The sequence below is a fragment of the Amblyomma mixtum genome, chromosome 2 (genome assembly GCF_055824585.1).
Source record: "Amblyomma mixtum isolate Tamu chromosome 2, ASM5582458v1, whole genome shotgun sequence".
NCBI lineage: Eukaryota > Metazoa > Arthropoda > Arachnida > Ixodida > Ixodidae > Amblyomma > Amblyomma mixtum.
This window is the reverse complement of record NC_143013.1, coordinates 249,910,265-249,931,631: the sequence shown is the minus strand read 5'-3', so window position 1 is coordinate 249,931,631 and position 21,367 is coordinate 249,910,265. Positions and strand designations below refer to the sequence as shown.

Sequence of the window (21,367 nt, the reverse complement as noted above, 5' to 3'; positions counted from 1 at the left end):
TTTCTGAATAATTTCTATGGCCTGTGTATGTTTATTTAGAAGACTGGGAATTAAATATGAAGTGACACCGTTCGCCTTATAACACTCCAAAATAAACCGAAATGAACCCAATAAAACAACAGATTAAGAGCTCCTCGATTTGTTTGCATGACCGGGTGAAATTTTTATCCACAGAGCCCGAGATTGATGCACTCTCTCCGCGCTAGTATATGGGAAAAGTGGCATCATGAAAAGGGGCCACTGCCGCGTTCTCACCGCTCCCCCACTTCAGTCACATCGCAGCGGCGGTTAGCACAGTCAGTCTATTTCCGTAGGAAACATGCTGCTTGACGTTTACAACGCAGGTAATGTGCTCTGCAATTAGCAGGCTTGAATTTTATTCAGCTTAGATTCGTCAATTCTACTTTACCGATTCGATTAATGAAGTACGCTTGCGTCTTTTCATTTTTCGGCAGCGCTGCTGAAGGAACTACGGCTTCGTGTACATTTTTGCTCATCTTTGACATTTTTTGCTCCGGGCACTATACATCGGGACTGTACATTAAACATTGTTTAATAATATACTGCTTGTGCGTATTTATTCAGGACGACAAGACAGAACGCAATTTTTACAGACAACTATTTTCTTCGCACCGCTGAACCGTGGAAAGCTCGGCATAAGTCACTCAATGAGATTGAATTAATTTCTAACAGAAACGTTGTCTTATGAAGTTTGATGTTGTACAGCATTGCATTACAATTTATTGAGCTCCGGTGTATTGCTGGTACTGAGTTTGTCACTGCGTATCCGCCGATATCAAAGTTCATCTCCCTCTTTGTCCTTCTCCGGCAATGACCCCACTATGGGTGCACTATTTGAAAGGAAATATGTACACGAATAAAATAAAAGGAGGCGCATTTTTTTCGCAGATATTACAATGAGAATGCATCTTCAGTAAAACAACAAAGTTGGGCTGAGGTCAAGGAACTATAGCTGAAATGTCATTATTTATGCGTACAACTGGCTATTTAAATAGTATGCCAGAAACTTCTTGAAGATTCTTCGCTTCGTATATAGAGCAGTTAAATTTCTTGGCCCCGCTCATGTCGTCGGTGCTTTTGCAGTTGAAGGCGTCCGCAAACTCCTGAATCGTTGAAATAGATTTCGTTAGCCTGCAACAAGAGGACAGGAGGACTGTTAGTTGCCACTGCAAAGAAATGACTCCAGAGCGGAAGCACTGCATAAAAAAAGATTACGGACGGAAAACAATCTGCAGACTGAGTACGGCCACTTCGCGAGAGCACTAGGCTACCACCGCAGACGAATACGCCTTGTGTTAAACTGCAACATACTCTTGCGCAGTGCATTGCACGTAGTCTTCTTCATCAACTAATACTGCAATAGAATTAATATTCGCTCTTCGAGTACATCATCATCTTCCTCAGCCTGACTACGTCCACTGCAGGGCAAAAACTTCTGCCATGTCTCTCCAATTAAACCAATCCTTTGCCAGTTGCGGCCACCGTATCCCCACAAATTTCTTAATTTCATCCGCCCACCTAACTTTATGCCGTCCCCTGCTATGCTTGCCTTATCTTGGAATCCGCTCCGTTACTCTTAAGGACCAGTAGTTATCTTCCCTTCGCATTATACATACCCTGCACAAGCCCATTTCTTCCTATTCACTTCGACTAGGATGTCGATTACCCGAGTTTGTTCCCTCATCGACACTGCGCGCTTTCCCACTAAAACAGAACACCGCAAGTATGTGTTCACGCCTTCGTTTTGCTGAAATCAGGCTCTAGAGAAGAAGAACATTGTTTACGTTACCCTTTGAAATTGAGTAAGAACTAAAGAAAGATGCGATGCATAGCGTACATGTATCTTAGCATGCAACATAGAGCAAAGCGATGCTATCGATAAGGACATGCATTAATCAGCAGTCAATATTTTCTTTTCGACGAGACAAATAAGAGGCCGTAACACTGTTCTTTTGAATACTTCTAAACTATAAATTTTTGGCTACTGGTATTATTACATTGATTTCTACTCCTAATATGAATACTTCACACCTATCGAGATCAATGATGCACTTTTCATATGTTCACTTCTAAGTTTGCTGTGTACCTTTCAACTTCAGTCAGATCATTAAAATACAATTCACAGCGAACAAAGGAGCAAAACTGTCGACGTGAGCTGACAAAAGAAAACATGTATAATATTGCGCCTTCGGGAAGAAATATTCCTAGAACATACAAGCGATAAAAGAAGTCCACCGCGCACATTCAATGGTGGGTCAACCTCATGTCTTCTAAGTGCGCCGCATGCGATTTGCCCATCCTTTGGTATAATACATTGTGATAAGGATCAGCGGAACGCACACTGGGGAAGTAAGTTTGTAGCTCTTATAACTGCTTTCCACTGGAAGGAAATGACTGCTACTAGCATCGCAGAATTCATTTCAAGAAATCTAGGCTCGAGGTTTCTTGTTAAAAAATCCAGCAGAAGGCGGAACAAGCATATTTATGATAACAAAATCCGAACTCGCTATATTTTGCTTGGAGGAGGGAAAATTCTACACGACACACAAATGGCCGTAAAACGTTGGTCAACATACGAGTAAAACCTACAGGCTATTTGTTAAGTTGCGCAGATTTTGGGCTGCCACATTGTAACGTATCTACGTCATTTTAGAAATGTAAAGTTTGCTCATTTCAAAAACGCTTCTTATTGTTTAGAGACAAAGACGCAGTATGCTGCTTTGCAATTGCAGAATATTGTTCGGTTATGCATATGAAGGCTGTTGTACTTGCTTCACAGTTACAAACTAATCAATAGGACGCAGGGCGCGAACTGCGCAATGAAAAACAAGACAAAAAGGCGTAAAGACTGAGCAAATACGCCGGGGAAAAATCGCAACTTGTCCATTTCCGGCTTTAGAAAAAGTGACCTGAGGGTCCCCATGACTTCTCGGTTTTCAAGGATGCCCTCAATAACTCCCGACTAACACATACTTCGCTTTGTGTGTGCCTTATGCGAAAAAAAAGTGTGAAAAGGTGCCGGCATGCTCACACTCACCTCAATCGTGCTGGTACTCCTTGCTGGATCAAGATCTCCTTCGACATCGCCGGCGGTGTCGCAAAAGACTCGCACTGAGACTGCGAAAATAAAACAGGCAGCGTCGCAGCTGTGTCATAAGAGGACGATGTCGCTAGCTTTAATTATTGGAGTGCCGAATAGAATACTTTTTCTTTACCGCTGACCACAAATTAACAAAAAAACGTGAAATTTTATTGTTGACCATTGAAATGCTGTTTTTAGAGCGAAAGCTGTACTCCTCGACGCAAACTCTCAAGGTCAACTGCGGCGCGTGTTTGACCTTCAGCCTACGGAACGGTAGTGGGCCCTGCGATGATGACACGCCACGTGACCCGCTGCGGAGAGGCGTCGAAGCTGTGCTCGCTCGGAGCCTCGTCGCTGGGGTACCACGTGATTAGCGGGGATTGCTGCGTCGCCGGCGCTGGGGGCTCAGTCTCGCCATGAATGAGGCGCGCACCAGTTCAAGCGCGTCAACTCTTCGCAGCAGGCGCCAGGCTAATCATGCTTAACACAGCTTTCGCTCGTATAACTAGGTTCAAGCAATGCTTGAACCAGCCAATTTTTTTTTCGCTGCAAATGAAGCTAACGTACTAGCTCTGACTCGTTGCAGGCGACTATCGCAAGTGGACGCATGATAATCGCTTTATCGAGAACTTTTGGCACTTTTTAAGCGGAGTTTGTTTACATTCCTTCTTCTAACTTTCTCTCCCTTTCTCATTACGCCCAATGGCAAACATCTCGCATAAAAAAAAAAATCTAGGGTGCAATTCTAACACCGGTGGTGTGTCTATACCAACCATACTGTGAGCTCAATTCTATAAGAGACCAGCCAATGATTCCCTCGGAACGCAAGTGCATGTTGCGGGGAGGTGAAAAGAATTGGATTTCAGAGCGATAAAGTTACAAAAGTTAACACAAATCTAAAATAGTGTGGCGTTCAGAAGCAGCTTGATGCTTTTAAGTTGAATTCGTAGGTAAATTATGTTACTTTCGCTTTGCTGAAGTCACATCCCTCCAGCCAATGAAATTTATCCTGTCTGGTGACATCCTTACCCTGGAGCCAATTGGAGTTACTCGGTCTGGTGATGTCACTTCTCCAATGGGAATCAGCTTATTTTGACCAAAGAGACATTTTTTTCCCGATGCGGTTTCTAATAATACCTCATAATAAAGCAATCTTCGATTGGCAAGGTTTGTTCCGTGTGCAAGAAAAAAACTGCTCAACCTCGTCCTCATCTGAACGTTCCGAGGTCGCATGAGTTGCGACGAATTATACGCTTGCCTATGCGTAATAGAGCATGCTGAGAGGGTAGGCACTCAAGCTACAGCCCGCGACTATTGCACAGCACGAGCACGATGAACTATCTGTACGGCGGCTAAGTTTGCGTTGATGCGGGTAAGCTTTATAGTCAGGGTGCACATGCCTTGCAGCAAAACTACGGGGCGATCGTTTGTAACAGCAATACGAAGTCTGTATGCCTATTTCCTTTTAATGTCGTAGCCCTAGGCACCGGATCGAAAACAAATGTGTCATCGGTAGCAAAAATCGGCCATTGGCTGGATGGGAGTGACGTCACCAGGCCGGGTAAGTCGCATTGACTGAAGGGAAGTGACTGCACCTGGCCGGTAGTGACGTGACATCCGCTAAAGGCACCGGCAGCTTGAAATACTATGGCATTATCAACTCACAATGTAAACAGGGGCCCTTGTGAATAATTTCTCTCCATGTTTCCCTATTTTGTCGCTGGCATCAATTTGCCACTTTCACTCGCGCTGCATGAAGGATCTGCGAACTGTCCTACGACTACACATGGCGCAACACGAAGACAATCTAGAAGCACAGTGGACAGTGTGATAGGTAGGAAGAAAATACGAAAGGAAGCAGCAGTGGGGAAGTGCTGACATTTTTTCGCTTTTTCCAGAATAGGTGACCTCCCTGTATAAACTGGTCATACCAAGCAATTGTAGACAAAAGCATTTTTGAGCAGGGAACAGTTTATGAACGCAATTTTTTTAATATAATGTAAGATTTAACTATGAGCCTGAGTTGCTTTGGGAAGTTAAACACCAATAAACCAATAAACAAAACCACTATAAGAATCAGTATATCCGCAGAACACCCGACAGCACACGCATTTTTTTTCTATTAGTGTTTTTGCTATCGTGAAAAGCGTTCCCCATTGGTTTTCTATGGCAGACTTAACTGTTCGATGCGATCCATGGAAAAACTTTACACGAAAGATTTTGTTGCATATCAGAAAAATAGACCCTTAGCTTTAGTGTTTCTATACGAATACCTCACAGTTGTCCAATGTTTGCAATTTTTTTTCGAGAATGTTGGACATGTGTTGGAAAACACGCTACTCTTGGTTAGCAGGTGTGAGCCTGTGCTCAAGGCCAATCTAGAATTCTTCTTTGAAGGTACTGTATTTTACCTCTATGACTTAGCAGAGCATCGTTTATGGACTGTGCGCGCTGAAGGCTAGAAGTTCACTCGGATTCGAGAGACGCAAAAATAGTGATGCTCGACCGAAAGAAGCTTCATCACACTTTCCACTGTCTCCTTCTTAAGGCGCTCTAATTTCTTACAAGCAGGCAACCAGCCCTGACATCTCGGTTCGATAGGGCTACACACGTCTTGGTGACGGTAGAATGAAAAACTCAAGGGCTAAAATCGCCAAATGTAGCGAGAGCAAAGCCGTTAAAACACGGTAGGCTTGAAGTCCTCTGCTCCACCCGTGTTTTAATAGAGTATAGCCACACGATTAAAGGGATAGCTTGGCAAGCGCCAGCTAGGATACTGCGGGGCTCACCTCTATAAGGAAGAAATAAAAGAGATGCAGCTGCCGATATCGACCGAAGCCTCTCTCCCAAAGTCCTGGGTCCGTTTTGCTGATTTTTGATTTGATCACCTCGTACATCTGTGGCAATAAAAGATATTACGCGTAAGTGAAACTACGTAATAAAGAGGCACCTACACTGTAATGTTTCCGTTTCTTGGCTCGAATACGTCATTAGACACTGCTACTACAGCTCTCGGTGCCAAGCATTCGCCAAGGTTTGATCGTTTCGTGACAGATCTTCGTGCATGCAACTGCATCTTGTTTAATTAATGATTAATCTTGAGAAAACGTTATAATGCGGACAACTCCAGTTCGCGACAAGCTTAGAGAGTAGTGTTCAAATTACAAACGTAGAAATCGAAATCATACTCAACCATTCTGGACAAAAGCATTTTTAAGCGGGGAACCTTTTATGAACGCAATTTTTTTCATATAATATAACGTTTCACTATCGCAATCAATACATCCGCAGATCACACGATCGGAGTCCTGAATTTTTTTTTGTATTAACGTTTTTGCTAGCGCCAAAAGTGTTCCCCATTGGTTTTTGAAGGTAGTTCTAAATGAAGGATGCAATCGATGAAAACATTTAAAAAAAGATTTCTTACATATCAGAAGAATGAACCTATGTCTTCAAATTTCCGTAAAAGTATCTTACAGTTTTACAATTTTCGAAATTTTTATCCGAAATTGTTGGTCATGATACTGAAGTATACATTTTGCTTGCAAGGCAAGCAAACATGATTCATATTAGTGTTCTTGGCGTTCAATAAAAAAGGTAAGGATGCCAAAAATTTCACACTTCATCTGTGAACAGGAACCTGAACATCACTGTATATTTTTTTCTATGACGAGTGAATCATGTGGCATTACTTCTGGTGGCGAGTGATTCTTATATGAATGTGCACTAAAATTACTTGTCTCTTTTCTACACCTTCAAGGATGCTCTTCACAGGTACTTTCAGCTGCAGGAACGTGGTTCCTACTTTACACAGCATTCGGGTCAAGTTTTTACAGGCTATGTTATTAGTGAATGTATACGGCACTCTATAATACTATCAGAGGCTACACAATGCTCCTACACAATGCAGAAGAAATGTTACACTGCGCTTTAGCCTGCTGTGTAAAGCATATCTTAATTTTTTCTTAAGGAGCCATACCTGCTGCAACGGGGCAATCATCGCGACTTCGCTGAGCAGGGGGTCTAGTATGCCCTCCATAGCCTGCTGCGCCACCTGCCGAAGAGAAATATTGTTCGTCGCATCATCTTGAGTGGCTGTTAAGAGGGCAAATGCTCTATTGCGATATCTATCCGAATTTTCGCATTGATGATTGGGATGACGCACATCCGAATCATCAATGCGGATATTCACTTTAATGCGAATGTCACTTTTAATGCGAAAGCATTTCTTGTCTCATGAGTAGCGTGCACTGGACTTGTTGGCAGAGTGTGCCATCAGAACGCGTCCGTACGAAAACTTCGAACCGAGGCCCTATTTGTGGTAGGCGGGCACGCAACGCATCGCCACGAAGGGTCGTTGGTTCAAGCGTGTTAGAGGGGCACGAATAAACGCGTTGTGGTATGCACGACGATAAAGTCTTGTTCAAGTTTCAAGATGCAAAATCAACTAGCCCGTCAACATGCCTTACTGACGACAAAGTGTGTTGGGGATGAGTACTGATGTTACACAATGATGAATTGCAAAATTAAGTCCCTGACGTCATCCATGGGCACATCATAAGTGTCAAGGGACGACAACGACTTGCAAAAAAAGTTGCCGACGTAATCTTAGGGTCACGATATAAATGTCACATTACAACGAAGCAGACTGCAGTGCTCTACAATTTTTTAGAAGTGCAACATGATTACTGATGCAGTTTTCTTACACATTGCAGAGAGATAATGCTACAAGGCACTTAGGCAAACATTACTGTTCCTTTTCCTTTAGCTATTGCTGAAGTTTGTATGTTCTACTGAATCACCACCTGTTGGGGCCAGTAGTGGCCTTTCTCGAGATGAGTTTAGGGGAATCGTGGATGCTCGTGTGAAAACTGGAGAAAAATAGCGCTATTTTAACATTTGCATGACTACGCCTGCGGTTGGAAGTGATGTGAAGTTCTTTCTATGTATTTCAACCAGAAAACGATGTTAGTATTCTCAAAAACCACTAGCAAGTTTTCGAAGCACATCTGCCAGAAACCACCACCGACAGTAACTTCATGCTCTCGACCTAGATGCAAGACATGCAAACATTTACAAAGGGACACTACGGTTAAAAGTACGGCAAACGATTTCAGTTTCGATATAAAGACTAGTTTTGACTGCACATCGTCCAATATTATCTACATGCTCCAGTGCTCCTTCTGCCAAAAACAATATATCGGGGAAACCGGGCAAACAATCAGTGCCAGATTAAACGGGAACCGGGCTGACACAACACGGAATGAACAGAAGGCAGTGTCGACCCATTTTAATCAACGCCATCACAAATTCGACGAACTCAAATTGTTCATTCTTCAGTCAGGCTTCAAATCGACTAGGGACAGAAAATACAGAGAAGCATTCCTAATCCACAAATTTAAAACACTGCAACCAACAGGGATTAACATGTCTAGAGGAAACCTGGAATCTCTCAGGTACATTCCAGGGTTAGCATAATTTTAAATTAACAAATGTCTTGCACGTGCTCAGACCATTTCCCAGAACCTCGCATAAGTATATTATCTTTTCAGGAGGACACAGGGGCGGGATGGGGGGCACGGGCGTGGAAGTAGACAGGGACAAGGGCTTGTCCCTGTCTGCTTCTATGTCCGTGTCTTTTGTTGCGCCCCTGTGTCCTCCTGAAAAGTTATGAACCAACACGCCAAAATACAAGTACTTCTGAGTATACTATCGCTCTTTGCACCCTTCCCACGTCATATCTTCCACATTTCCGGCCTTCTCACCCTCTCCCTTTGTTCACCCTTTTTTTTTCTTTCTCCTAATCCCCTACTACCAGTTCTCGGAAACCATGATATTCCTGTTACCCCCTCCGCCCCCACCTTTTGGCTTTCTCTGAACTCGGGCCCTTCCCCCCCCCCTCCCTGCCTTTTCCTTCCTTGGAAAGCCCCCCCCCCCCCCCCCCCCCCCTTTTCTTTCTCCTTCCAGGGTCAGCCTATTTTGTTTGCCTTGTTCTCATTTCCCTGTACCACGCTGACTAATCCTCTTATCTGAGTTTTTCAGGTCCATCCAGCGCCAACCCCCCGTCGCAGCCCCTTCAAAGCCTTTGTTCATTACACACCCCCTGGATATAAGTTTTTCCACTATTGGAGCTTAAAGAATCAAGATTCACCTCCCTCCCCTTCCTGACACATATCCCCTCTCACACCACTTTCCTTCCCCACCCCCGGGGCCTTCCTCCTCGGAGCGAAGGCCCTATTTAATCCCTGCCAATGATGAAGGCTTTGCCCAGACGAAGACAAGCCCTCTTGTCGAAACGTTGGCTCAAGCAACCTGAGGTTTTCCCCTCCCTTGTTCATTTTTGTGATCTGCCAGATGAGGTTACAGCCGTTCAAGCAGGATTCACAACCGTGCAGTCCACTAATGACAATTTTCTTTTTTAGCTGTGAGTTTTGCGAAAACTAAGACTGGAAGTTTTTTTTCTGCATAATGACTCTATAAGATGGATGCTACTACTCATTATTGTGTCATTGAGACGTGTGTTCTACAATTAATGTCAGCTTGTCGATAAATATAGTACATTGTTCTTGAACTATTGGCTACAATAACAGAGACCAGAGAGAGCGGTTATCTAAAAATCGGGGGACAATAACTATCCTAACAAAGATGGTAGGTGTCTACGTAGCAAATGATGCACCCGAATGCAGCCATACGGATGGTAACTGTTGATAAAAATTAGTTTCATTCGTGGCCAAGCTGCTAACTCTTCATATTGATGGCAAGTGTGGCAAGTGCAAAAAAGAAAACAGTTTTTTTTTGCGGGCGCTCTTTGGGTTTGTTCTATGCTTGTAGATGTGTTACCTGCTATTAACTTTAGCTAGGACACTTTCGGTGGTATTTTATCTTTGAATTGGACTGAGTTTCAGATTTTTTCAGAAGAAATGCTCTCGATTAGCTTTTGAGGAAACTCTATATTTAGATATGCTGTCTGCATGGTGTCTAGCAGATAGCTACACAAGAGGTTTGCAAGAGGTCATACAAAGATACTGTCTCTCTGTTAGCGTGGACAGCTGGTTGCCTCCACTCTACGGCAATTTTTTTCATAACAAGGAGATTTATATATCATTTGCTGTGGAGCTTCATTATACTTGTTTTGGAGCCCGCTCCTATGAATCTTTTCTTGTGATGTGTTGCCATGGCAACACATCACATTCTTTAGGTTCACATTCTTTGAAAGTGAACCTAAATGCATTTAGGTTCACTTTCAAAGAATTTGTGGCTTCTCTGTAACGAAATCCCCTGATTGGCCGAGAGGGTTGTGGCGTCATCAGCAGAGTGAAATGTTAAAATCTGAGGACTGAATGTTCAAGTAATTTTCATTGAATTATCATATGGGATTACACTAACCCGCCTTAATTGATCTCCTTCCACCCATTAATCTTCCTTAATACAGCAACAAATTTCACTAATACGCATTATTCCCCCTGGTAATTCGACTAATTCACTTCAATCCACCCACTAATCCCAAATAATCCACCTCATTCCATTTTCTTCGGTCTGCCTACTTCCAAAGTTTTGTGGGTTCTTTGGAATTTTGAGGGGTGTGCCGACCTGCAAAAGTTATCGCATTTCATCGAAGAATGTGGTTCAAAAGTGCTCTTAAGTTCTTTTCTTGCCCATGATTGCGTCACGAATTCAATGTAAAAAAATGGCGCATCGCGGACGAACCTTGTTGCATGCTTAGCGAATTGGTTCTTGTTCACGGCAAGGCACCGCTTTTAACGAAGTATCATCGGCTAATGTAGAATAGCGGTGAATAATACTCATATAAAAAAACAAAAACTTTCGCCAGCATTCTGAGAATAGTAACTTCGACAGTGGAAGCACTAAAAGAGAAGGGAAGAAGAAAGTCACAAATAGCAACGGTATGCTGAAAAGCTGCGCGCTGTTTTGAGCGTACACACGCTCGCAAAGAAGCAACAGAAATCGACTCCTCACTTCGCTACACATGTGGCGCTCCGCAAGCAGAAACGTCCCTTACAAAAATGGTCTATACACAGTGTACAGACTTCTTACAGACTCTATTGCTATACCATAGACATTTCTTTTTGTTTATTCATAGTTCTTAGACTGTGTATTGACAAAAGTCTACTAAAATTGTATTGCCAGTCTGTCTATAACAGTCTACAGGCGATGCAATTGCTATAGACTGTCTCCAGACAAAAATCTACTAAAGGTGTATGGAAATAGATCTAGAGATTATCTATAGAATGTCTATAGCATTTGTATCGCCTGTAGACTGCTCCCTAGAATTGCTCTATTGAGAGTCTATAGACTTTATCGACAGAAATCTATGAACATTCTATAGACTGTGTAAAATTTTTTTTAAGGGTTTACTCGGCGGCCACTAATGACATGACGGCCACTAATGACATGACAGCCACTAATGACACCTGGGGCTCTTGAGTTCGGCTGTTGATTCCAAAGGTCGAGGGATCGAATCTCGACCGCAGCGACCGCGTGTCGATAAAGACGGCCGTGTGCTGAGCGACACCTGTGCACAATGAAGATCTTGGGGTGGTCGAAGTTAATCCGGAGGCAAGCAGCGCAACGACGCAGACAGAGTAGAAGAAAACACAGGACAAGCGCTTGTCCTGTGTTTTCTTCTACTCTGTCTACGTCGTTGCGCTGTTTGCCTTCAATATGTACCACCAACTCGTCCGTTTGGCTATAGTGTTAATCCGGAGCCTTCCACTATGGCGTCATGGCCAGGTTTTGGGACGGTGAATTCGGCACAACAAAAATGATGACATACTGATGCACGCCGACCGGTTACCTCAGATTGCCTTGGTGTTTATTACTTTTCAAATTGCTCTTTGTTTTCTCTGAAGAGCCATAGTAATTTGAGTGGCACTTATAGTCACGGATGTGAAAGGCAATATGGCTTGCCTGCGCATTCGTGTGCACGTTTATGCGTATGAAGATGGTGATTCATGCGTGTGTTCGTATGCATGGACATCATCTCTGAATGGCGCCAAGAATGTGGGGCAGGATGTATATCAGGTGTGATGGTGTTTCCTGCTTATGTTACGTTAGGCCTTATTTATGAATTGTCCCACGAAAGAGCAGTATTTGTCGGGTAAACCGAAGGAGCTTTCATGCCCTATTGAACCACCTTATTCACACTGTGCGCGATGTTGCAACTGCACAGCTATCCTGCGTTTCAGGTCGCCATAGTGATAAAGCATTCCAGCATCATCGAAAAAAAAAAAACGATAGTACGGGGCTTACCTCAAATTGGACGTCGCTAAGGATTTTTTCATAATAGTGAAACATACACTTCTCCACATCTGAGTATTTTGCGGCTGTGTCATTCGTCCAAGATGTCTTATTGGCGGACAAGAAGCCTGAAAGTAAGGGCGTCCAGTGATCGCATCAGTGACACATGCTGTTCCGCTAGATTTTTAACTCAGGGAATAAACTATAGATTTAATTAGACCACCTTAAACTTGCACTTGCGATATATTCGAAGTCTTGGTGTGTATGGTTAAGATGGTTGCTTACGAAAATTTAAGACCACATGCTAACTACGAGGACGTAGCGATGGCGTAGAGGTAGATCATCCGTGTGGCGTGCAAGAGGACCACGGCTCGAATCCCGGTACCGAGCAGTTCTGTGCCGGATAAAAAAACTGCACCTCGATGTAATGGCATAACTAGGCCTGAGGTGCGCCCTGATATTGATGACCAGGACCGATATCCCTCCCCACTCCCTCACCAGAGCAGGATTGAGCCACTCTGGTGTAATACATGGCGACAACCTCCTACACGAACTAATCAAGTTACCTTCGGCCCTCAGTCACCAGCGCCTGTTCAGTGGCGGCAGTGCTCTGGGTCTAAAACCAATATCCAGGCGGTCAATATTTTCGGAGTCCCTCACTACGGCGTCGCTCATAGCGTAAGTCGCTTTGGGACGTTAAACTCTCCTAAATCTTAACTGATAACAGTCGTTCTTTCAAACCTTCTTCCTTACAATTTTTCGAACTCGACCACATGGAAGAAATCTATTTTCTGAATACTTGAAAGGTTCTTGTCGATGTGCTCTTTTCCAGAAATAATAAGGGTCACCTTTAGAGCAATGCGTCCAATTAAGAACGAAATGCTTTTAGCTCCCGTTGTGGGCGCGCTGCTAGTGACCTTAGCGGAAGAACTTCGGAGAACACGGAGGTGGACCTAAACAAATATTGGCGAACATGTTGGCGAAAGTTTCCTTCCCTGGCGCATACAAGCTGCGCCGCCCCCGGAGCGGTGCATGCGTCAACAATAGCGTCTTAGTAGACCCGTAGGGGGCGAAGCCCAATCCCAAGGAGCCCAAATTCTGTCCTGCAGCCCGAGTGGCTTTCGCGCTAGGCGCCACACACAGCGAGCCTCAGTCATTACGCAATGCGTGCATCGGTAACAAAGATCCTGTGGTGCCATCCATCATCATGGCCAGTAAGCAGCTCAAATTTCTTCGTCGATGTGGCGGTCGAATAAGCAAGGGTACCAGACAGGGAGGAACGACCTTGCCAATGCTTTTAACTGGCTGTTTACAGGAGGTAGTCAGAGGCCTGAATTCGGAACAGTTAGGGATAAGAGTTAATGGAGGATACCTAAGTAATCTACAGATTCGGTGATGACATTGCCTTGCTAAGTCGCTCAGGAGGTGAACTACGAAACATGATCGATGAGTTAAACAGCCAGAGTAGTGCTCTGGGTCTAAACCTAATGTGCAGAAAACCAAAGTAATGTTCAACAGTCTCGGAAAGGAACAGCAATTTACAATTGGTAGCGAGGAGCTACAAGTGGGAAAGGAATACGTCTACATAGGGCAAGTAGTGACCGGAGATGCTAATCACGACAGCAAAATAACCAAAAGAATAAGAATAAGGTGCAGCAAATTTGCCAGGCTCTCTCATATCATGAATAGTAGTTTGCCAATATCCCTCAAGAGAAAAGTATATAGCAGCTGTATCTTACTTGCGCTCACCTATGGGGCAGAAACTAACAAAAAGAAGGCTAACGAAAAGGGTTCAACTTAAGGACAGCGCATAGCTATGGAAAGAAAAATCATAGGAGTAATATTAAGAGACAGGAAGAAGGAACAGTGGGTCAGGGATCAAACAAGGGTTAATGACATCCTCGTCGAAATCATTCTGTGATTTATGGGCGTTTAACGTCGCAAAGCGACTCAGGCTATGAGGGACGTCGTAGTGAAGGGCTCTGGAAATTTCGACCACCTCGGGTTCTTTAAAGGGACACTGAGGAAAAATTGAAGTTGGCTTGTATCGACAGAATACCAGCTCCTGATTACAAAAACGCCACTCATACTGACAACAAAGCTCTTGTAACGTAGAAAAGAGCAAGAACCAAAATACAGGTATCGCCGCCACAGGCCAAACTCGCAAGTACAAGCGTGATGAGATCATAGAACAAAACAGTGTTGCTAGAACCAATGGTTCTAGCAACACCAGGAACCGAGATACCATGCATCACTGAGGCGCAGCCAATGCATGCGCAAATCTCCTTGACGTCGCCAGATGGCGCCACGTGCCCGGCTGCTACGCGCGCTCCTGAAGCATCGGGACAAATCAGCGCCTGTTTTCCGGCGGTAGGCGGGCTCCCGGTATTCCGCTAGCGGTAACAAGGTACACGGTATGCTAAACGTGTCTATTTGCGAGAACTTCGTTGACGATTTCGAGAACGAGATCCATCGTAACGCTGGCAAAACGCCAGTGCAAACGTAATCGAAGCGACTGTAGCGACGGCCGCAATAGCCAATAGATGCCTTCAACGTGCGGCCGGCGGTAGCTTTCTTTTCGGCTGCTGCTAGGCCGCACTGCTGGCAGCCAGAAATCACGGAGTCTGCGTTACGTCATGTCACGTCATGTTTCACGTCTCTTAGTCCTCTGTCGTCATAGACGAATCCCAAGTTTGAATCAGAGCGGCGGGAAAAACTTTTTCAACTTCGAATCCAAATTTCTTAGAAATAAATGCATCTTTCGCTGCCGGCCAAGTGGCAACAAAGCCATGAAATGCCGAACTATCGGATTTTGCTATAAAAAAAATATTAATAGTGCTCTCCTCAGTGTCCCTTTAACGCGCACTGACATCGCACAGTACATGGGCCTCTAGAATTTCGCCTTCATCGAAATTCGGCCACCGTGGCCGGGATCGAACCCACGTCTTTCGTGTGAGCAGTCGAGCGCCGTAACCACTGAGCCACCGCGGCGGGGCTCAGGAAACCGTCAATTTAGAATGACAAAAGAAGGTACTTGAATAGGACAAAAATTCGGGATGGTCGGTATTGCATCGATTTTATTCTGCAGTGCGCAGCAAGACAAGGACGGAACACGGAGGACGGAAAGGGAGGCACATAACGGCTCCCTTTAACGAAGCCGAACGATCGTTCCTCAGTGGTCAAGACGGTAGCGTGAACGACGCACATTAGTTTCCAGCGCAACTGTTTTTCCTATCTTCAGAGGCACTATACTGGTGGTGCGGGAGCGGAATTCGAACCACTGCCCGCGAAAACAGAGAAGCTTCGTTTTCCAGTGCCTCAGATAAATTGGCCACCTCTGCTGTAAGTGGAGCTGCTTGCATGCACAGGATTTGTACATTTTTATCAGTCAATTCTCATTCAGTCCCCAGTGTACCACGAAGTATTTCAAACCAAGTAGGAAATAAAGTATTTGGATTATTTCAAATAAAGTTTGTCGAACAGGAGGTTCCTACCCCTGGCTGTGATAGCAGCTGTAGGAAACTGCTTTGCCTCTGCTGTTTTGAATTTTTACTGTCATGCCGTACAGGCTCTGGTTCTTCGCTGGAGAAGCGGATAACAAAGGGCGAAAATTATGAGGAAAAAGAACTGCACGTACATGAAGTTTTGTTTTAGAAGTCAATATAAGGATAAATAATACACATTGCTTTCGTAATGTAGCTAAGCGGGCAAGTAGAGAACAAGCTGAAGACGTTTTCCAACCCAATTGACAAAAAATAAACCTAGAGTTGGCGGGCGCTTCACATGGCTGCGTATACCGCTTACAGCATCGCTAAATGAGGTCGACAAAAGTCTAAATTTCTACTTGCGATTAATTGCAAAGCCACCGGTTTTTATTTTTATTTGAGGAAGAGCCAGAAATGCAAGGCTACTTACTGCTTTTCAAGAACACCCGCACCATTTCCCGTATGACATCCGGCAATATCTTGAAAATGTAAAATATCCTGAAAGTGAAAGAGCAAGCACTCCTGTGAAGTTTACTCACTTTTTTGACAACTTGCAGGTGTAGTCACATTCGCGTTTTTTAATGTGAAATGATTACTAGTCCCATTACAAGAAAAACCGGTGGCGTGTGTTACTGTTTGTACTCACAGCCGGTACAGAAAATCGCAGCGATGGCAAAAAAAAAAAAATTGGGTGACGCCATCAAGCGCCCGCATGATATACACAGCAAGCTGAGCACCACCTTTTCAGACAATTATATACATGTCGTTCGCCTACATATACCCTCCACTAGATGACCTAAATATAGTGCCAGATCTCCCGACTACACTCGCGCCAAAATTGCGAACAACCGTCTGTCGAACCGCGTACCGGATGGTGTCATACGATTTCTCGTTGCATGTATTTTTCAAGTGCTGGTCAGGTTGGAGGCTAGCTTGTGACAGGGCTCCGAACTGACGTATATGCACCTTCTGTTGTATGCCTTCCCAGACTCTATATCTCTTCCCTTAAGGCGCTGTTGAGGGGTCCAACGAGATGTTATTGCGCCATTTCCTTTCCTCAAGAACCAATTTTAGTATTAAAACTGTGATGCTTCCGACCCTCCAACCCCACCAGAGAGGACTGGGAGGCGGCCTTTCTCGGCTGTCAGGACCTAAAGAGCCAAAAGGCCTTGGTTTAACGCACGCAGGCAGCGTTGCTTGATAAAAAAGGCCCCGGAATAGGGGCCAATAGGGCCCCACCCCAATCACTTTTCTGTAAAAATTTAATAGACGATAAATGTTTTTCACCGCCATCACCCCCCTCGTACAGCGTTCCAGGTGATGTCATACGCGCGGGTGCATTACGTGTGGGTGGGTATGAGTGCACCTAGGGACAGTAATGTTTTCGCATTCCGACGAGTAAGTATTGTTCAATGTATCTGCAGAAATTTTCATTCTAGGACTTCGTTTGCACAAAAAAAGAAAAGCGTCATGTGCTATTAGTGATAACTATTAGGAGACTGAAATAATTTTTGCTCGCCGCGTGCACTTGTTGAGGCTGCAGCCCGGACCGAAACCTACTATCAAACAGCTTGAAAATGTCTTGTGGTGGTAGTGGTGAAAACATTTATTCAAAACGGACAGGAGGTGTTTGGATCAGCCCGTAAGGGACCGATCCTTACAAACACTAGGTGGAGGTCCCTAGTTTGGGACCCCAGTGGCGGTAGCCGCCGCCCGGGCGCGCCCGACTAAGGCTTGGTGGGCCTGTAAGTCGTGGCAGCCGAGCAGGGTCGCCTCCCAGTCCTCCCGGGTTGGGTTGGGGATGGGGGGAATGGCCGGGTTGGAGGGGCAGGCCCACATCATGTGATAGGTGTCCGAAGACACCGCACTACAGTGCGGGCAGTTGCCGCTAAAGGAGGGGTCGAAATGTTTTAGGGCTGCCGGGCACAGCAATGTATTGGTGAAGAGGCGGAGAAGGAGCCGCTCATCCGCCTTCTTGAGGCCTTTACAGGGGCTAGGGTAAAGGCGATGGCTATCTTGATAGTAGGTTGTGATATCTTTGAACGTATACACCGGATTAAAATCGGGTTCCTCATCAGGTGGGGAGGAGAAAACAGCCCGGTGAGAGAGCGCGCGGGCGGCTGCGTCTGCTGCCTCGTTTCCTGCCAACCCCTGATGAGCAGGGGCCCATCGCCTACAAGGATCCTGGACCGCTAGCTTTTAAATTTGAATTCTCTGGTGAGTTGGAAATCTAAGCGACTGTGAAAAACTCTTGCAAGTGCTTACAGTGGAAATTTGAATGGGAATCCATATCTCAAAACAACAGCGACAAAGACGAGACAAAAGTTTAAGCCAGAAGATAAAGCCAAATAATTCCTCATTTTTATCACAGCTACTTGAAGCACAAGTTTGACAGACTGCGGTTCTCCACTAAAGATCGTCTGCCGCGGTACTGCCTGCAAGGAACTCACGAGCGAAAGGAACACGGCTCGTGGTTTCGACGAACTTAATTACGGATCCCTGTGGTTTTAAAAATAAAAAAAATGAGCCGACGCTGAGGCAGCGATCGAATATCGAGAGTTAAGAAACCTAACATAGGTTGCCGGTTCGAATCCCTGCCATGAGCTAAACTACAACTGTAGTACGTTTATGCTGCACAAAACGCGAAATGATACGTCACCACCCCGAACCCTCTGGGACAAATGGTTGAGCCGCAAGGTACATCGTAAAGACGTGGAATGGTGGTACACAGGTCACCGGTTCGAATCCCTGCCGCGAGCTAGGCTGTAACTTAACTAGTACGTTTGAGCAGCACGAAACGCTGAATCGTTTGACACCATCCGGAACATTCTGCGGCAGACTGCCGCCTAATGCTAATTAAGTGTTAATGCATAACACTAATTTGTGACCAGTGCAATGGTGACACAAGCACTTCAGTTGAAGCTGGATCGTTGCGCGCACTGAGTACGTATGTATTTTACTCGCGTTGTGCGTCAACAAAGTGTATGCTGCTGTTGTTTTTAGAACATTGCACTGTCATCCCTCTCAATGTGAAAGACAACCACACTATGAAAGTCTAATAAACTTCTCTTTGTGTTACTATGTTATGCTATTTGGTAACCACCTTGGTTATCATGGCAACAACGGGGTACATTGTCGCTGCTATGGGAACCGCCATCTTGAGTTCTATCAGTATCTATAGTTTTTTTAGGGGCTCGAGAGCCTGTCAAGCGCATTGAAGCTTTTTTCTCTCGGTGTTCCCTCTCATTGTTGAGTAAATAAATTAACTTCAATCAGAGCAACTGGGAGGCTCGAAACGCGACCAGTAGAGCTAACACTCTAAAATAAACGTCTGGGTAGTGAAACGTAGCGCTAACGGAAATCACCCTGCCTTACTGAAGTTACTTTTTGCCGGTCCGAATGCGCAACGTGTTTAAAACTTTACAAGTAATTTATTTTAAATTTTGCGGCAAAATTAAAGGGAAGGTTGCGAAATATTCTTGGGAATCTTAACACTTACTTCGTCTCCTGTCTCTTCGCCTCTAATATCTGCCCGAACAGGCCCATAGGAACGTCTAGAACAAAGAAACATACCGGTAAGGGACTGTCTGTCTCATGAAGCCACAAAAAGACGTGAGCTTACACACGCACATAAGGAGTTCTTTTCTGGATTGTAGCTGGCCGTAAATTCGAAATTGGATACAACTGGAAGCCTGCAAAAGAAAAAAAAACGGTAACCAGGAGCAGCGTTGCTAGTTCCAGGAATACCTTGAGGTACGCAGTAAAAATTATAAAGTTTTTGAAGAAGAAAAACCGAGACAAAAGGTAAGATGTACGCTTCTCACAAACGAAGGACAGAAGACATTGAAAGAAGCTGCGCATTTTTCAAACTTTAATCGTTTCTAAATGAAGTCATATTTGGAGATCAAACCTTTATAAGTCATCGACGAAACAGGGTTGGGCAGGGGTGCTTGTAATAACCGTTAATGCACAGCTGGTCGTAGGTACTACTTGGTATACTTCAAAAATGATTATGTATTACGGTTATTTTTATCAAAGAACCCTTTCGATAATGCCGGAATCACAATTGTTTATTTTAGCGGCACGGTAGCAGATAAAACAAAAGTTTAAGAGGAAGCCCTTTAACAGGCAAGTAAGGTCAGCTGTGCATAAAAACAAGAAAAGTAATTAAAATATGGGAATTCGCAACCAATGAAGAATGCATAAAACTGAGAAAATATGATCAAGAAGAAATAAAGCAGAGTGAAATTTTGTTCTGAAGTGTCAGTCAAATTGCAATGCTGTACTATATTGAGCTAGCAAAATTTAAAGCAGAAGGAAGGGTATAAGAAGAAACACAAAAACAAGCCAGTTCTTCAAGAGACAGAAAAATTTAAAATAAGAACTTCAGTGCACTGTGTCTAAATACCAAGTTTTTTAGCGGCGTCGTCGGCGCTGGCAGAAACGAAAAAAACGAGTATCGGTTTAACTATGTTGAACCGAATGGTCGAGAGATAGCTGTCATTGCAAGTATATCACGCGAATACTGTTAAAAGTACTTTGGATTCCGTTTAAATTTCAAGGCCTCTCAAAGGTGAAACCAGGGTGTAACCGATGGAATGACTAAGGTCAAATTAGCCTGGATATAGGTTTAGGGTTAGGTTTATTGGGGTTTAACGCCCCAAAGCGACTCAGGCCATGAGGGACGCCGTAGTGAAGGGCTCCGGAAATTTCGACCAACTGGGATTCTTCAACGTGCACTGACATCGCACAGCACACGGGCCTCTAGAATTTCGCCTCCATCGAAATTTGACCGCCGCGGCCGTGATCGAACCCGCGACTTTCGGTTTACTGGTTTATTGGGGTTTAACGTCCCGAAGCAACTCAAGCTATGAGGGACGCCGCAGTGAAGGGCTCCGGAAATTTCGACCACCTGGGGTTCTTTAATGCGCACTGACATCGCACAGCACACGGGCCTCTGGAATTTCGCCTGCATTAAAATTCGGCCGCCGCTGCCGGGATCAAACCCGCGTCTTTGGGGTCAGCAGCCGAGCGCCGTAACCACTGAGCCACCGCGGCGGGGCTAGCCTGAACATAGGTTGGTTGAAATCGAAGGAGATAAAATTTCAGTGGGTGGGCCAAATTTTGAGAGTGACCCGTGTGCAATTTGGAGATTACCATCGTGATGCTAATTGCTAAATTAGTCTGCACATCGATTTTTGCCCGAATTGAAGGAGGTCAAATTTCGTGGGTGGGTCAAATTTACGAGACTTGGAGACTAGCATCGTACAGAGCACATTAAAGCTAGCCTGGACATTGGTTTTAGTCCAAATTGACGAAGGCCAAATTTCGAACCATCTCGGCCTCAAGAAAAACGTCGGACGCCGACGGAATTTCACGTATGGGGGTTTGAATTGCTTTCGAATTAAAAGGCTTTATTTCCGAGGTGAGATATCGAATACTCTGCAATACGGATTCAAATAAGGCGATAAACACTTTCATCATGGTAATGTGAGAAGAAAACATCATTGAGATGGGAGAG

General features: G+C 44.6%; 1 protein-coding gene across 2 annotated transcripts in view; it reads right to left on the bottom strand.

Annotated features, from left to right (window-relative positions):
• Positions 1-991: 991 nt before the first annotated feature.
• The window catches only part of LOC149363462 (uncharacterized), a 40,896-nt gene continuing 20,520 nt past the window's right edge, over positions 992-21,367 (bottom strand). Inside the window, exons 8-16 of one of the 2 annotated variants that reach the window (XM_089569927.1) lie at positions 21,123-21,129; positions 19,477-19,538; positions 19,346-19,400; positions 16,277-16,344; positions 12,374-12,489; positions 7,083-7,157; positions 5,893-6,000; positions 3,059-3,138; positions 992-1,152 (exon numbers count right to left, since the gene is read on the bottom strand). In XM_089569927.1, the coding sequence (XP_089426053.1) occupies positions 1,005-1,152; positions 3,059-3,138; positions 5,893-6,000; positions 7,083-7,157; positions 12,374-12,489; positions 16,277-16,344; positions 19,346-19,400; positions 19,477-19,538; positions 21,123-21,129 (719 nt within the window). In that variant the 3' untranslated portion in view covers positions 992-1,004. The remainder of the gene's footprint in view (positions 1,153-3,058; positions 3,139-5,892; positions 6,001-7,082; positions 7,158-12,373; positions 12,490-16,276; positions 16,345-19,345; positions 19,401-19,476; positions 19,539-21,122; positions 21,130-21,367) is intronic. The other variant, XM_089569928.1, reaches the window with a different exon arrangement.